General features: G+C 44.5%; 1 protein-coding gene across 2 annotated transcripts in view; it reads right to left on the reverse strand.

The window, feature by feature from the left end:
- Positions 1–515: 515 nt before the first annotated feature.
- The window catches only part of kif13ba (kinesin family member 13Ba), an 80,683-nt gene continuing 62,917 nt past the window's right edge, over positions 516–18,281 (reverse strand). The window contains exons 29-39 of one of the 2 annotated variants that reach the window (XM_080766332.1): positions 17,871–17,926; positions 17,314–17,438; positions 16,653–16,928; positions 16,005–16,157; positions 15,668–15,745; positions 14,178–14,231; positions 13,649–13,814; positions 11,217–11,314; positions 9,330–9,389; positions 8,465–9,131; positions 516–7,790 (exon numbers count right to left, since the gene is read on the reverse strand). In XM_080766332.1, the coding sequence (XP_080622458.1) occupies positions 7,561–7,790; positions 8,465–9,131; positions 9,330–9,389; positions 11,217–11,314; positions 13,649–13,814; positions 14,178–14,231; positions 15,668–15,745; positions 16,005–16,157; positions 16,653–16,928; positions 17,314–17,438; positions 17,871–17,926 (1,963 nt within the window). In that variant the 3' untranslated portion in view covers positions 516–7,560. Of the gene's footprint in view, positions 7,791–8,464; positions 9,132–9,329; positions 9,390–11,216; positions 11,348–13,648; positions 13,815–14,177; positions 14,232–15,667; positions 15,746–16,004; positions 16,158–16,652; positions 16,929–17,313; positions 17,439–17,870; positions 17,927–18,281 lie in introns of both variants that reach the window. The other variant, XM_080766331.1, reaches the window with a different exon arrangement.

Consider the following 18,281-nt stretch of genomic DNA (forward strand, 5'->3'; position numbering starts at 1 on the left):
GTGACCACTTGACCCTCAGAAAGAACATTTGCTGGGCAAGTCCCCAAATGGCCCCAAAGCTTTCCTACAAATGGGGTGTTGAAATGATGGTTGGGTTTCCCTCCTTAAGTGGCTGGCACATTGTTTGCAGTGGACATGACCTGCGTTTGACTGCTAGCTGGTCATTGTGGCATTTAAACAGCAGGGGTTCCTGTTGGGCAGTGTTGAAGCCAGGCAGGGCAGTGTTATATCTGGGCTACTGAGAAGAAATGCTGAGCCTCTACGCAAGTAGGGGGCTCCGTCTGTACAGAAGCACCATGCTGCTGTGTAGCAAGTCCTTCCAAAGCACAAGGCAAGGTTAAGTGACAACTAGCACCCCCTGCTGGCTGTGTTCATTCCTGAGAAAATCCACATGGACTGCTGCCAAGCGTTTCATTGTGGAAGCTTAACTGCATAAACTTAACAGTAGAGTAATTTTGAAAAGACAAAGACTACAACCTTGCAATATATACCTTTCTCATGGCAGCCATAAGTAGTGTAATGTATATTTCCTTCACAGATACTACATTAAGGTTGCATCAGGTCAGGTCAAACAGTCAGGGTGCCGCTATTGTGCATGTTGGCCTTGGAGCCTTTGATTCTGTCATCGGTATAAACTCCTGTGAAGGAATGGCTATTTTTCAATGAGGTCCATTATGTTCTCTGCGATTGACTGCTGTCCCGTCCACAGTCAAAGCAAGCTCTCATCTTTACCAGTGCGCAAGCAATTCCAAACTTTTTTTTTTTTTGTAGAATGGAATCATATTCATATTGAATTAAATGCAAAGAACAACAAATATTCAATGTATCTACAAAATCAAGTCTTTTGTTCACACTGAGCATCTTTTCCTTATTTACACGCCAGTGTAGAGGAGGATTGACATGCAGCAAAGGACAGCTCTCTTGCTGGAATGGAACTGTATCACTAAGCTTTGAACACAGCCACTAGGGGGCGATGTGACAACCTTTTCCCCTCCATTAGTCCCACACAGTGGTAACAGAAAACAGTGTACACATGTGCTTCACTCACAATGACACAACTCTATGCTGCTTGTTTTAGGTAGGAATACAGCATAGGTGTGTTGGATAACTTGGATTAGACAGCTAATATAGAGGAAGTGTAATTATTGTCTCAAGCCCAGTCTCTGGGTCAATGTTAAGGCAGGAGGTATATTGCTCTGGACCAGGGATGCCCCACAATTAGCAGGAAATGCATTAAGACCAGCAGTGCAAACCAAAAAGGCGCAAAAAAGGTATAACGCATGAGCATAACAAGAACTTGCAACCAAAACGCAAAGCACCATAAAATAATGAAGTGCGATGGGACAGAAAATGTGTACGGACAGCACAGCCGTAAAAATCAATCATACGTATACGCATATAGTATGTTTGAACATAATCCACATTGAAAAAGCACTGAAAACAGCTGACAGTTATAAATATGGACAACACTATCAGGTTATGAGCTGAAATCTAAGACCATTATGATGGTCTTGTTGGGGACCATTTCAAAGCAATCAGTCAATGGATGGCTCCATTTGTGCAGGTGCTGCTCAATAAGGTTGGAATCTAAATCAATGTCTTGTCGTCCCAGCCACCAGTAGCAGTGCAAAAACAAAAAGACCCTGCTCGGTTGTAATTGGAGTTCACTGGCCCCGAAGTTGTGGGGCACCAATCAGGGCCACTATACCAATATGGTTCGGGTTTATCACCAAAGGCATTTTTTGGGGGGGAAATTCCACACAGATTCCAGACTACTATTTACTCAGTGATATTATAGTCTGGCCATGCCAGGCTAAGCCGTCATGGCTGGTACACCCTAAACCAGTGGTTCTCAAAGTGTGCCGTGAGTCGTGACCCAAGTCCAGGGTGCCGCAGAATTGATCTAAACATATATTTGGAGACGTTCTTTGACTGTCACACCTGCATGCACACCGTCAATGGATAGTTGTGTGAGCGAGATGAAAAAAAAGAAGAAATGAAATGTGGTAACATTTTGAGAGAGCACTGCCACCCCCCCCCCCCCCCCACACACACACACAAAAAAAGAGATCTCCATTTTCCGCCATAATATTAAAACACTTAGTGTTACAAAATAAAAATAAATTCCTGGGTTGAACACCTTTACAGACATGATCCTATATATGGAATAGTAGATACCGTATATAATGTTTTCCCCCCAAAATGGACATATTATAAATAGTTTTGGGAATGTTCTTCTCTTCATCAGCTCTCATGTGCGTATTAATTGACACGTGGACAGTGGTGGAAAGTAACTAAGTACATGTACAAGTACTGTACTCAAGTACAATTTTGAGGTACTTTCCATATTTCAGTCCACAGGCAGCCGCCGCCGCGGTGGGCGCCTGGCGCAGAGCCGGTTCCGCTACGGTTCTCCCCGCGGCCCGTGCGTCGCCTCGGGGGGTATACTCCACTATACATCTCAGAGGCAAAGTTTGTACTTTACACTCCATTACAATTATTTGACAGCTTCGGTTAATTGCAGATTTAGGTTATATACATATATTTAAAATAAGAATTTAATAGCCTATTTTCCAAAAAAATCTACAAATTCTGTTTTTACTTTGGTACTGTACTGCACATTTTGCAAATACTTTTGTACAGTTTAGAGTACAGGACTTTTAGTTGTAACAGAGTACTTCTGAGTGGTATTGCTACTTTTGCTTAAGTAAAAGAAATCGGTGTACTTCCACCACTGAACACATGGATATGGGACAGCATGTGAACGATGAATAATAAACACAAACTGCTTTTGAGGCACAACATAAAAGAAAGATTTAAAAGCCTGAAGTGATCTCAACACTCAAAAAGGTCTCCATGACAACACACCAGGGGAGGAAACTCAGCCGTTTAGTCCGTTTGGTTGAACTTGTTATATAGTCCACAAAGAACCTCGTTCTGACTGATTCCATTTGATCTTTTCACGAGAAAGAGTATAGGAAACCAAAATGGCTGGTAAATAATGTTTATAGATGACTACATTTATAGTATAGAGCAGAAACTGAAAGATTATGCACATTTACCAGCATTTGACAGACCGGTGGTATTTTCCTACCCTGGCAAAATCATCAGGAGACGAGAAGTAAATCCAGAGCACACACACACACACGCACGCATAGTCCCCCTCCTTCAATTACCACATAAAAAAATAACCAATAGAACTGCCAGCAATCAACGCAGTCATCTTCAAAACCTCACAAAGTCCAAGCCAACTTCCATCCAACCCAACAACCAACAACAGATACTTCCAATCAAGGAGCGCATGGAGCAATCACCCCGATTCCTAATCAACTTAGCCAACCACCCATTTCTCAACCTATAAACCAGACAGCTCCTGGGCATTAAGGCCACGATAACAACAAGACACTAAACTGTTTTTGATAACTCTTCCGGACTCCAAGAGGGTGAGGGGCCAACAGCCGTACTGGGTTTTGCAACCATTGTTCAGCCTTAATGATAATTCCTCACACCCGGTCCCCTTGCATTCATGAATTGATTTTCCTAACCTGACAACCCATTGTGAGACCAATATCTTTTGGTTTTCCTCATTTCAAATGTATTTACAGACAGTACCAAAAGTAAGTGGTACTGCTAACTTGTTTTCCCATACCCAGCATCTGTCTGTCGGTAAACTCCAAAACATGCTTTACCACCTCTCAAACCACGAAGTGCCTCATTAGCAATGCATTTTCTTCACATCAACGATATTGGCCTTCGAACTAAAAAAATCTAATATGCACCATTAGGGAAACTTATGGAATAAAGCAATACAATTACTTTTACAACTTTGATACAAATTTACAATACAAGATTACTATTAGATGTCAAACATTTTTAAATTACATAATTTTTTCCACCAGTCGTTTGGTGACATTATCATAGATTTTAACTAGGCCTAATTCCTATTATGTAAAGTCTGCCATTTTCACTATAAGTTGTCTTAAATTATTACAATTTCCCAAAGTATATTTTTTATATAAACAAGTCCTGCTGACTTCAAATTAATCTGAGATGGTCACAACAGTTAAATACTGTAAATGCTTCAATCTTCCAAAAGGTACAAATACAACAAAACTCATAGCAGCAACAATTTCCATTAAATCATTTGTGCAACATTTCTTGAATTGCTTAAAAAGAATGCTTCATCGATTATCACAGGATAAAAGGCATTATAAATAGCAAATGTATGCCTCTGAATGTGAAGAAAGATAAAAGGAATAGCAAAAACAGTTATATGCAGGTGATTCTGCACCGGCGTTTATATTTAATGAATGATGTACATCAGTGGTTTTCAACCAGTGGTCCGGGGACCATCAGTGGTCCTTGAGGAGGTTCCAGGTGGTCCCCAGCTAAATTATGGAGAGTTGGTAATCAAATTAACCCTTATTAGATCTTAAACTCTTGAGAGCGTAAAAATGAAACCAAATGAGCACGTAAGGGTCCATTTGTTACATGCACCCAAATGCCAATTTGGATGGATTTCTTTAATGCATTTTACACTCTCAAGAGTTATATTGTTAAACATCTGCATTACTTAATTTACAAGAAGTCTACACAATTAGAGAATGTAGAATAATTTGTTATTTTGATCAAAGTTTGCCTGGTGTCTCTCCTACGGTACCAACATCAATACAGCATGGAATTGTGGACAAAATCTTGGCCAACAACAAAATATTCAAAATGTTAAGTCTGAGAGAATAAATCTCATTAAATGGTGGTCTGTTGCTCAAATGCAGAATAAAAAACGGGCCGAGATATTAAATGGGTTGAAAGCCACTGATGTACATGTTCGGGGTATAGTTACAGATCCTCATTATGAGCACACTTGGGTCATTCATTTTCATACCTCAACTTTGCCATGGAAATGTAGCTTTAGTATAACTTTGAGTATCACCTGGGATAGACAGGATTGGATACAGCATTTAAATCCTTTGTTATCCAAACTAATATCAGCTTATCCTAGCTACTGTGAATGTGATATCATTTTTTACATGCACTCAAGCGGTATATACTGTATGTAAAATCCCCAATCTTCCTCTTCACATAGCACATGCGTTTTGCTCACTTGGTGAGACAACTTCATTAATCATCATACAACCTATGATAAAGCCAAAACATAAAAAACCTTGGCTAAAATGCATAGAAAACATTTTTGTTCTACACTTTCGTATAAAAATACTCCAACAAAAGCACTTAACATTACTCTCACTGTCCTTACTTCACCAGTTACACATACAGTACATCAGTACCACAGATCCAACACAACATCCCATTGAAGCAGGGGGACACACTTTTCAGTCCATGGGTCTACTAATTTCACCTTTCATTTTCAATGTTTGACCAGAAGGTTTACTTTTATACAATAAAAACATATGTCGAGACCATGTTTGGCTACCTGACAAAGCAACTGGTGGAGTGTACAACCTTGCCATTTGTACATTATATGTATTTGTATTCCTTTATAGTGGATGTGCAATTGTATTTCTTTTGAGCCAAGACAGTATGTAGGCTATTGTACAGTATAGCCACTGACCATGACAAATACTTTAAGAGTTGTGGATAAATGTCACACATTATTGGCAGTAGTTTGTACTTGGATTGGTTAAAAACCTGTTTTGTCGTTCAAATGTTTCTTTAAAAGTTTCAGTTAATCTCTCAACACTTAGAGAGATGGTGCACTTAAATGGTTCAAATGATACTAGAATAAAGGTTTTGTCTAGTTGCTGTGCTGTGCATTCTCTCCACACAATGTCTGGTGTTTTCTTTTTCAATTATACTATAACATAAAATATGAATTCCTTCACCACTGTGATCGCAAGTCCAAATACTGTATGCAAACTTTTCTCTCTGACCGTTTAATTTTTTAAACTAGACTGCTGTGGTTAAAATATATATTTTGTAAGGCTTCGGCACAAATTCCATTACTTCACAGTAAAATCCAGAGTGTTAATTTAACTCCGAGTATAAAAATGACCCTGTGAGGGTTAATTAAATTACCTAAAGCTAGAGTTAAATTAAAACAGTATTTTACCGTGTGCATGGATAACGACCTTAATGGATAACGATGGAACCATTGTCACCTTCTTCCCATGTCTGCTCCGTCAACCACAGAGGATGGGTTTCACCATGCCACTATGGGAGCAGTACGCTCTTCTCCAGTGCAATATGTTCTGTACAAACTATACTCTCATTATAAACATCTATCTGTCTCCCAGAATGGCTTTGTCCAATGAAGACACCTCCCTCTCATCATTACACCAAGTCCACACATCTGTAACTCCTGTCCAAATATTCAACGCGTAAAGAATGATTGCACGGTTCCAACACGTACTCATACTGAGGCGTACGGAATATACATACGTAAACATGCACGACCATACACACACACACACACACACACACACAACCCACCAATATATGCCCCCCCCCCCTCCCCGAAGCAGTTCCTGAGATCACCTCACACTTTCCACAAGGCATTCTCATGACCAGAGTAGACCCCCTACTACAGACAGGGCCGCTCATTCAAAAATAAAACTTAAAAGGAGAAATAAAAATATACAGAAGAAAACTAAAAAAAAAACCTAAAAACGAATTAATTGCTGATGAAGGCACATTCTGGAAGAATTGTGATCATTTCAAATGAAAAAAAATAAAGGGCGGGCGGGTAGGAGCTAGGAGGGATGACTCGCACAAAACTAGTCTGATATCAGTCCGGAAAATGGACCGGGTTCAGAATACTGGGGTGGGGGAGGGGGTCGATAATAGTTCATTAAGAGGAGGAGGAGCTTCACCCATATAGGCTTGTGTCCCCTCTTATAATAATAAGATAATAAAACCAACAGGAAGCGATGGCGTGTTAGTTGAGGAAGTAACCGAGTCGCGTCATCCAGACAGCAGCGCAGTAGTAGTGGAGGCGGGGGCGGGGCGGGGTATTTAAGTCTGGTTGCTACACTGGCAAGGGGGGGCTTGTCCAATCCACGACCAATGAAACCCCAGAGAAATAACGACGCACGCAGACTTCCCGTTAACTCTTTGCATCCACTCTGAGCAGTCCTTTTCCCACGGGGACTTCTCTCCCTTGGGTTGCACTTATTATAAATATATTCCTTCCACTCACTTCCACGCCATACATCGCGCGCAATAACACATCCCCTTTTACGATAAATAGGCTTCTAGTTGAAGCATTTTGCTCAGCACAAACCACTGATTTCCGTTCACTGTGTACAAGTCTCTCCCACTTTAAAAAATAATAAAAGACCGGATAGTCGTTCCACTAACTTCCATTCACTGTGAACGGATGCACTGGATGTAACACTTTGTCCCACCAGTGGATGGGGGTGGGGGGGGGCACGTGCCCCAGGCGGGCAGTATTCCGAAATCAGTGAGCCTGTTGCATAGATAGGGGATTGGGGAGGAGTCAGTCAGGGTTCTATCGAGTCAACACGTCCCCATCCAGCCCTTTGTGGTCCACGAGAGACATGGGGACAGACGAGGTGTGTGCTGGGACGTCCCCGGTCTCTCTCAGCTGTTCCAGGACTTGCGGTTCTCTCCGCGGCGCGTCGCCCCGATGCCGTCCCCTCCTCCCCCTCCCCTCAGGACAGGGACGGGCGGACAGAAGTCGCCACTGCGTCGGTTCTCTCCGTTCCATCGGGTGCGGTCGCGGCGGGACAGCCGGTCGGGACGCACCAACACGCCGTAGCCCGGGTTACAGCGGAAGTACTGATGACCCCCTACCGAGCCATCGTTCTTACCTGGAGGGAGAGAGGGTCAGGGTGGAGGGAGGGAGAGAGTCAGGGTGGGGGGAGGGAGAGAGTCAGGGTGGGGGGAGGGAGAGCGTCAGGGTGGAGGGAGGGAGAGAGTCAGGGTGGAGGGAGGGAGTCAGGGTGGAGGGAGGGAGAGAGTCAGGGTGGAGGGAGGGAGAGTGTCAGGGTGGATGGATGGATGGAGCGAGGGAGGGAGAGTGTCAGGGTGGATGGATGGAGGGAGGGAGCGAGGGAGGGAGAGTGTCGGGGTGGATGGATGGATGGAGCGAGGGAGGGAGAGTGTCAGGGTGGATGGATGGATGGAGCGAGGGAGGGAGAGTGTCAGGGTGGATGGATGGATGGAGTGAGGGAGGGTGGATGGATGGGGTAGAAATTTGCTGTCAAAATCAATACTACATCCTGGGCAGGACATGAAAGTGATTACTTTGTTTTTACCTGAATAACTGAGTAAATGTCGATAAATATAAATGTGCAGTTCATAAGCAACATGTTTTTCTCTGGGGACTATTTTCAAATAGACCTTTTAAATAAGGCTGTGCTTTAAAATGCACAATGATATTTAGTGTGTTAAACTTCCTACCTCAAGCATGTTCCAGGCTGTGCACATTAGTTTTAATTTGGTACTGAAGAGGTGTGTGAACGTAGCATTAAACCTTACAGACCTGCAGGCGTGTCCAGCTCCACTCCAACCCACGTCCCCTCAGCGAACTCCGTGGCGCCCACGTAGCGCACCGTCCCCGCCTTGTTGCTTCCCACGGTGACGGAGGCCCCTTCAGCCAGCCAATCCGGCAGCGCGTAATGGCGGCAGCGCTCGTCGTCGTCTAGGATCTCCAGCCTCTCCAAGCTCTCTCCTCCTCGTCCAGAGCTCACCAGCCTCGGTTCAGACGTGGACTTCCCCACGGCGGCCACAGAGGCGTTGTTGTGATTGGCTGCCGTTTTTGCACTGTTGCACTGAGGAGAGGCAACAACACCGTTCCTGTCAGCACCCTGCTGCTGCCGTGTCTGGGGCTGCTGCTGGGGGATTGTGGGTAACGTTGTCTCTGCGGCCTTCGACCCCCCAGCGGTGTCGAGCGGGGAGGAGAGGAGGAGAGAGGAGCAGGAGGAGGAAGGGTGGAAGGAGGAGGCGGGCTCGACTACGCTGTCGCAGAGGGTGGCCGTGGAAACGCTCGTGGAGAAGTAGCCGCTGGACGATTGGCTGAGGGGGCTGAGGGACGTGGCGTCATGCGGGTCATGCACAGGGAGAGGAGAAGGAGGAGGGGCTTCGGGAGACTCAGCCCACCTGTCTTTGGCGGGCGGGGCTGCGACCAGACTCCGCCCCAGCATGGGGACCTATATGGGCACGGCCGTCACACAGACACAGAGGGAGAGACACACGTTCAGGACAGGGACATGCATGCAGAACAATACAGGCTGTTTTGAGGGGCGCTAGCGCCTCCAAAGTATTTCAGACATGACATGCCATGATGTGACAGCCAAGTCTATGGACTTTTAATGTTTGCTGTAAGCAGTGTGAGGATGTTGTCTTACCGGCTCCGCTCTGCCTCTGATGTCGTCCCCTCCAGATGATGTCATGATTCGAGGCATGTGCTACATGGGTCACAAGTAACAAGTTCATGTCTTTGCACTACTTTGATCAACAACCCAGTGTTCCGAAACAATGAGGAGATGCTTGCTGTCTGCTGTGTCAGTAACTTTTAAAATAAATACACAGTAAACTCATCAGTGTTAATCATGTGTACACTCTCTGGTCCCGATTCTTCAACGCGTTTACGCTGATATAATGACGTGACGCTAGCGGAAAGGCATTTACGTGGATTTCCCACATTAATTTGGAATTTATGGAAATGGCCGTGAACTTGACGCTCACGTAGGTTGGTTGGAAACTCCGTCAAATCCTACGGGACGTCTTTAGGTGGCGGAGAAATTTGCGGAAGCATACACTTGCGTATAGATTTATTCAGAAGGCTTTAGTCTTCATGCTGAATCAATAAATTGTTCCCAAATCTCAGATAAAATATGTAGGCATGTGTCCCCAACATATTGGTCGATCAGCACATGAAGAAATGATAGCCTATATAATAAAAGCTGAGTGCACTTGTATGCCTAAATGCATGCATTCTAGGCAAGTTAGCCTATACAGAAACTGCCCCTGCAAGCCCAACACCTTTTTATTTATTTATTAGGATATTACTATAGCATGCGCGATTGCGCTTCTCACTTGACAGCTTTCTACTTGCCCTTAATTAAAAACCAAATGCAGCTGTGTATTTGGCTCTCAGCGTGCGGTGTCCCACTATTGACTGGCTGAAGTCTGTTTGAACTGCGCTGTGTCAGAGAAGTAACAGATAGAAGCCGCAAACGTTACCCCCAAATGATCACCTCTGTGCTGGAAATATAACGTCTGGGTTTCCGAGGCTACATCCATGCTGACGCAATGACTGTCCTGTTTCTGGCTAAGCTTTACGCGCAGGGCACATGAACCTCTCCGTCTCCAGTCAGTGCTGGTTGTTGTTTATTTGCATGGCTCAGAAAATGAGTAACAAACTAAAATGAGAACGTTATCGAGTTGTTGGAGGAGGAGGAGGAGAATAATAATGTTATATTTCTTATTGTGTTCTCGGGCCGCTGTGCTGCGCTGTGTGCCAACCACATCATCATCTTTTCATTTTGACACGATTCACATGAAATAATAATCCTGCACCGTGTGTAGCGTTTGGTTTCATTAACGCGATCGTGACAAAATAGCCTACAGCTGCTGCTGCCAAAGATACCAAAGATTGGACAGTGCTACGCAACATGGAAGTAACACTGACTCGAAGCCGTTTATAAATCAGTCAGTGAAGTCAAACTTTTCACCGCCGTTTGGTCCCCGTCATCCGTCCGTCCACAATCACAATCAGAAGCGTTTTCAAAGAGACGAGTAGGATATAAAGGCAGCCTGAAAGGCAAGCATTTGCATTCCAATGGGTCTGACACTTCGCGATCGACTTGAAAGGTTCCCGCGAGCTACTGGTAGCTCGCGAACCCCTGGTTGGTTACCCCTGCTCTAAGGCGTGGATCAATGCAGATGAGGTTGTCGGGTGCTTTTCCGATCACTTTGCACCCGCTGCATTCAGTATGACATACACCTGCGATACGCCTGTGCACCTGTGGTACACACCACTCTCTGAATAACACGTCATCTCAACGTAGCTTGATCGGACGGATAAATACGATGTCTGTTTCCGCCACAGTGTAACGGTGGCGTATTTCTTTTTAATGAATTTGGCCCTCTGTGAGTAACAAATGGATCAATTAATACTGCAAGGATCGTACCGTGCACAGTGGCCTGCAGAGCGTGAGTGGTAGGAGCGGCCTGGGGTTCAAAGCCCATGTTTTCAAACGTACATTGTGTGTGAAGATAACAAAGCTCACCTGCTGAGCGTGGGGCGAAGGCCTCAGGTCCTTCTTGTCGTCGCGAGCCGGAAACAGAGACTTGAGGAGCTTGGGCATCTGGGGTACCAGCGCTTTGACTGAAAGATAAGAAGCAGCTAACGCTGAACGACCTGAGAGAGGGACGGGATGGGACGGAGCGGAAGGGACGAGGGACAGAGGACAAGCAGAGGACGAAGAGAAGAGTGTGGGAAGGAAGGAACAGCAGGATGGACAGAAAGAAGAGTCAGGAGGAGGAGGAGGTGTGGAAAATAGAGCAAGTGTGAAAAGATTAAGACAGGAAATTGAAAGCAAGCCCAGGAAATGCCCAACAAACTAAACAGATGCAGCCACCCACTAGACTAAGAGGAATCAAGATAGAAGCTGGCCTTGCCAACAGTTAAATGAAAAACACAGAACGTAAACATTTATATTCAATGGATTACAAGATTACAAATTAATCACAGCAATGATTAATTCCTGATAAATGAGAGACAAGCAGAATATTTCCCAGATGCCACACTGAATTGAATTGTGAAGCACACAGACATTTCATCACTATATGAGGCAACAGATTAAAGAGGGAAAATGTGCATGGTGAACAGATAAGAATAACATTGAAAAGACAATAGCAGTTCAAACACATTGTTCTGACTAAACACACGAGTGATCTACACAAGATTTAAGGTGGACATCATGGGCTCTGTTTTCCCCTGACATCAATATCAATAACTTATATCCAGACTGTGTCCAGATATAATTTAAACTTTGTATCAATATGCATCTTGTTTGAAATCAGATCTTTCAGTTTCAATCAGACAGACAGTACTGCACGTCCTAATATTTACATCCTTTAACTACCTCCTAGTACCCGCTCTTGTGGGGGCAACAACCCAGCAATAGCCAATCATACAAGCTCACGTTGCTAGCTTGTAGAACTCAGTATAGAGGGCTTAAGTGGTACAAGGAAGACAAACATTTGACTTGTTTTGTGATACAGTATTATCATTTAATGATCGTGTCCGTGCTGACAACACGTTTTGAGGCCTATGTTGAATTCTGGACTATTGATGTGATGTTGTTTTGATGTGACAAAACAACATCAGCAGAGTCAAAAGTCAAATATATTTCCGAATAGCCATCTTAAATCCATATCAGTGTTCTGTGTGGAATGTACATTCCTTGAAACTAACGGTGAGAGATGTGCTGACATTTATACACTAACAACTGGATTTCATTCATTACTACATGATCTTGATCCATTCATCCAGGATGCACTTTAATACCAGCTGTAGAAAGGAGGCCATGGATAAACAAGGAAGTACATCCTGTAAGCAGGAAGTGGAGAAGGAACGAGGATGAATGGTCAGAGCAACAAGATTCTATAAAAAGAGACGAAACTCATTATTTCAGAGACTAAAATAACATTAACCTCAAACATGCACATAAACATGCAGTCGCACGGGTGCATGTGCAGTGCATACATGCATGCTCACATATGAATCCTGAAATTGATCCATTCATAAATATTATAAATAAAATAGCAAATAAATTATAGTAGTATGTATGCATAATACGTTTTCGCTGTTAAACACAGTTTAACAGTTCTGTAGAAAGTACTAGTAGAAACATTAAATATATGATATGACTTTTTAAAAGCAAGCGGAAGTCATCAAAATGGCAAATGGGACTTAAGGGAGTGTCGTCTCTTGCTATATAGAATCTCTTTGGTTCTGAGTTAGGCTGCAAGGCTGAGGTCAAAGGTCAGAGCAGAGAAACTCAGTGGAAATGGTGAGGGACAGGAGACAAAGATGCTGGGATGAGGGAGAGAGGCTGTTTTCAATTGGAAAAATTAGGACGGAAAAGGTTGGTATGAGGTGTGGCATTTCTCAAAAAAGAAAAAGAGGGGGGAAAAGAGGTAAGAGAGTGAAATAATGCAGGGTTGTGGTCTGGATCACTTAATTGTTTTGAAAAAATGTGAGTGACTAGTGAAAAGAAGTTGGTTCGGAACTGAACCGTTTTTTCTTGCCCTGAACTGGAAACCAAAGTGGGTGTGTCACTATTCTACAGGTTAGAAATGCATATGTGATATAAACAATGTCAAAAGAAAGTGAAAAATCATGATAAAAAAAAAGGGTGAAACTGTAACTGCCATTGACAATTTAATTTCCCCCTTAAATGGACACTTCGGCCGGTCATATTCAACACATTGTGGGCCAGGCCTAGGATCGAACCTGGGGCAACTGGGGACTCCTGCCCCTAATTACAATGGTGCTTTATACTGGTGGAAACGCAAACCGGCTCACGGCCGGTTCTGTGAAAGCACCAAGGTTCCAAGGATCTAGTTCTTTTTCTGGAAGAGGGGCCTATGTGAGAAGCCAGGGAGGGATGGCTGGATGGGTTAAAGAGGAGTGGTGGTGCGGCATGCAGCATACCTTGCTCGGGGTCCTGGCCCTGAGGGGAGGTGGTGGTGGAGGTGGAGGTGGTGGGTGGTGGAGTGGGACTGGGAGTGGGAGTGGGCGAGGAGGAAGGAGAGGGACGAGGCAGGCTGCGGTAGTACTGAGACGGCATGAAGATGTCCTGCTGACTCTCCCAACGACTCTGACATACGGAGAGACACACAGAGAAAGTTCAGTTCAACTTAAGAGAAGACAAGATTGATTGATTATTTTATTTAACAGTTTGCAGAAAAAAGCACGTTTTCAAATGTGGTCAATATACATTTTGTAATAATAATCAAAAAAGTAACTAGCAAGAAAACCTATCAAATAATTGTAGTGTAAAAGTATAATAATTCCCTCTGAGATGTAGGCTAGTGGAATGGAAGTAAAAGTACTGAAAATTGAAAACACTAAAGTAAAGTAAAGAATACCTCAAAATAGTACTTATGTACAGTACTTGAGTAAATGTACCACAGGTGCGTGCGACCGTGCATGTGTGTGTGTGTGTGTGTGTGAGAGTTACCTTGTTATCGTCCAGCATGTAGTTTGAGGCAAGGTCCTGTCTGCTTCCTGACAGCTGAGGACAGGAAACACAATGTCAGATGTGTCACACCAGCAGAACAGCCTATCGTCTTACAGCACTGCTGTCCACTCATGTTTCATGTTGCTTTAAGCCATTGACTGCCACGTATTTATTCATTCATTAATGAATTATTTCACCACTGCCAGTGTTTTTTGAAGGCCCAATCACAGTCATAATGAGAATTTACAATTTAGGCATTTAGCAGATGCTCTCAATCCAGAGCGACTTAACCAAGAACAAAAACATTGTATACATAAAAATAGTCATCATACGTAAGTTAACAACCTAACAGTGGAATATCTATATAATGAAACAATGCATATACTATAGAGTGCTATGTCTACATAAAATCACAATCTACATAAGTTCAGCCTTTGCATACGCCTGTAAGGTCGTCGAGGCTAGGCTAGAACCTGGTAACTGTAGTCTTTTAACAGGCGGTGAATGATATTTGTAGTCCTCTTCTAGTACACTGATTATATAAGTTGGGTCCGGGGGACCCCCACAGGGTGTCCCTTGAGTAGATATGGTCTTGTGAGCCATGTGACAATGACCGTCGGACAGGGGTTTGATACAACTATGAATAAATTGTGCACAGGGCTCATTTCTTACAAACAAAGTAATGAACATGTTATCTAATCATTGCCAAATTGGAATTACCTGTTGAGGGTATACATCCAGAGGCATTTCACGTCTGTCGCACAAAAAGAGCCTCCTGACTCGAAACATACTGTAAATACCACACGAGGGGAGCAGCATTCTCAGCAGGACTTTATTGTTATTTTAAATATACCATATAAAACATTTATTGTTTACTATGAAAAACTGCACCTCCGTGTCACTTCACACCTCCATATATGGTTACGCCTCGTGACATCACCCCTCCATCTCCATATATGGAGCTGACCTGTTCTGACATTCCATATGTGGATCCTTTCCCACCCGTCCTTCCTCTTTGATGTCTCCCTTTTGACTGATACCTGTCCATTCAAACTCTAGACGGGTCCGCCCCAAAGTTATTAGTGCAGCAGTGCCGGGTAGCTGGCAAAAACTAGATTTCTCAACAGGCCCGAAACTTATGGCCCGGCCCTACCCTCATCAAACCCTGTACACTCAAGACACCGCTCCCGCTGCCACCCTTAGATCCATATCCATATATGGAGCTGATCTGTTCTGACATTCCTTATGTTGATCTGACCTCATCAAACCCTGTACACTCAAGACACGCTCCATATGTGGCCAGTACAGAATTCATTCCATATGTTGATCTGACCCCCCATGCCAAAGCGCCAGCGCCCGCACAGCAGTCTGCTGTCACCCAGGTAGATAAGATGCGTGAACGCGACCTCAGGGCGTCTTACTGGTATATATACTGTATACTGTGTGTATATTGCAGTCTTACAGCAGCTTCAGTAACCGAGTGAATTTACCCTGTGGACGCTGGGCGAGCTCAGACTGCGTCTGTTTCCTTTCCCTCTGCCAGCCAGATGCTCCTTTACAGCCACTTCCTGAAACACACACACACACACACACACACACACACACACACACACACACACACACACAGTGTGAGTACACTATACCCTCTATGGGCAGGACAGTGTCTTTTTGTCTGTCAGTACATCTTTATGTCTTGTGTCTAACTATATCTCTGTCAACCTGATTGTGTTGTGTGTGTGTGTGTTTGTGTGTGTGTGTGTGTGTGTGTGTGTGTGTGTCTGTGTGTGCGATGCATGCGTGTGTGTGTGTGTGTTCTGAACTTCTGACCTGTCGCAGTCGGTCCAGTGTCAGTATATTCTCCACAGCCAGAACGCTGCGGAGGTATTTCTCGATGGCCACCTGGCTGTCGGCTGACTTGGGGTTCTCTGCGCTGGCAGCCTGCCTAGCCAGCATCTCCCTGTCCTCTGAACACTGGGCGTCCTGCCAGGCAAAAATAAACAAAACGGAACCAGCACATCTCATTAATATGAACACACTGCTGCACAACACTTGGACAGTACACAGCGATGTCAAGAGCTGTAGAGATTTGAAAAGTGAAAATGAATAGAATACACATGGTTGAACATCAGTGACATCACGTTTGTTTCTAGTAATCAGCATCCTACATAAGGAAACCTCAGTCAGTCAATCTGTTCCGCATGGTTCTCCTCAGTGGGTTGAGCAATAATCTCAACTTGCACACGGACATTGACCTTTAGCACATGCAGACCGCGAGGAAGACAGTTTTTCCACTCTCTCGTCATGGTTACCGGTTATCGGATGTATAGGCCGGTTACATACTAAGTTGGCTTACACGTGCGTGCACACACGCACCCCACGAACGAGGGGAATAGCTCCGTCAGACTTCAGTGCTCAATTGCCACGTGTGACAGAGAGGACTACTTGCAGAGCATCCTTTACGGTTCAAAGGCTCACCCCGGGGATGTTGGAGACCACCTCGAAGGTGACCCCGCAGCCAGGGATGGTGCTGCGGGTGGACATCCTCCTCAGGAAGTTCTGGGCGAAGCCCGGCCGCCCCGGGTTTAGGTTGACACAGATGCGCTTGCGCAGCACCAGCTGCATGTCGGCAGGGTGGCTGAGCTGCACCACCACGCGCACGGTCAGGTAGACGCGCTGCTCCAGCCACGCACCGCCTCGGCTCAGCTGGGGACACTCGTGGACCGTCGAATCCCACGACGCTTCCGCTTTCACCTGGAGAGGGAGCGAGCGGTGATGATGATGAGGAAGTGGCAGTGAGTCGTAAATAGAATCTTTAGACCTTTGTTATCTCTGATCCATAACGTTAGGAGTTCTCCTTACTTTTGAGCTCTCGTCTGTAGTAAAGATACACTCAGAGCCCCCCACATTACGTCTAAAATACAGTGTATTTTAGACGTAATAAAAAACATCTTTGTAGTAGCAAAAGTGTATTTTTGTGGATTTGTGGATAATTTATTTGACACACTCCTGTTGTGTAAGGATCTTTTCTAATAGAATCAGTTTGAACCATAAAACAACAATGTTTCTGCTCACAATGTGAATTTCTCAAATTCTTGGCCCTCAGTACCGTAACTCACACACACATAGCCTTCCTTACCTCTCCATCATAGTGTTTGACTATCTGCAGGTCAAAGTAGTCATCCTCATCCTCTCCGCTCAGAGTGGCATCCCAACCCCCTGCCTCAGGCACCTCAAACTGATCCTGAGAGCCCAGGTCATCAGCTAGGAGAGGAAGGACATCATTATTGGTATTGGCCCGGTTTCCCAAAGGAGCTCAGATGCCCTCTAGGCTGCACACAGAAGCCTGTGAACATAGACATTCCGTGCATAGATGTGCCACGCAATGGTAGGCCTCAGGCCTGAGGCCTGGTATGGTAGGCCTCAGGTCTAGCATTCTGAAATTGAATTTAATAATATTTGGACTGCTGACTGCTGAGTAAAGAGAGCCTACTGTCAGCTGTCCAAATAGTATTCAATTCAATTTAAGAATGCTAGACCTGAGGCCTACCATACCAGGCCTCAGGCCTACCATTGCGTGGCACATCTATGCACGGAATGTCTATGTTCACAGGCTTCTGTGTGCAGCCTATAGGGCATCTGAGCATGTGCAACACCATACATCTTACAAAGTAGGGAAACAACAAATAAGCCTACCACTGAGGTCCAGGAAGAGAACAGGGGTGTGGATCTCCATCCCGGGGAGAGGAACCCTGCGCACACACACACACACACACGCTCAGTCTTTCCATTTATATGCATTGTAGTATGACTGTTGAGTAAGACCAAAGCTACAGAAATTACATTACTAATTGTGTCTGCATGTCACATTTACTATGAAAATGTACATTTCCAGTCAGTCAGTCAGTCAGTTAGTCACCACTAGGCATGAGTCATGACCATAATGGTCATGCCTCGTGACATCACGTGACATCATGTGACATCATCAGGGATGGAGATCACATGATGTCATCAATATTAAGCCCATATATGGAGATCCCTGATGTCATCAATATTGGCCAGCAACTCAACTCTACATCTGAGATCTCTATATATGGAGCTGACCTG

This window comes from Protomyctophum bolini, assembly GCF_963924005.1.
Source record: "Protomyctophum bolini genome assembly, chromosome: 1".
NCBI lineage: Eukaryota > Metazoa > Chordata > Actinopteri > Myctophiformes > Myctophidae > Protomyctophum > Protomyctophum bolini.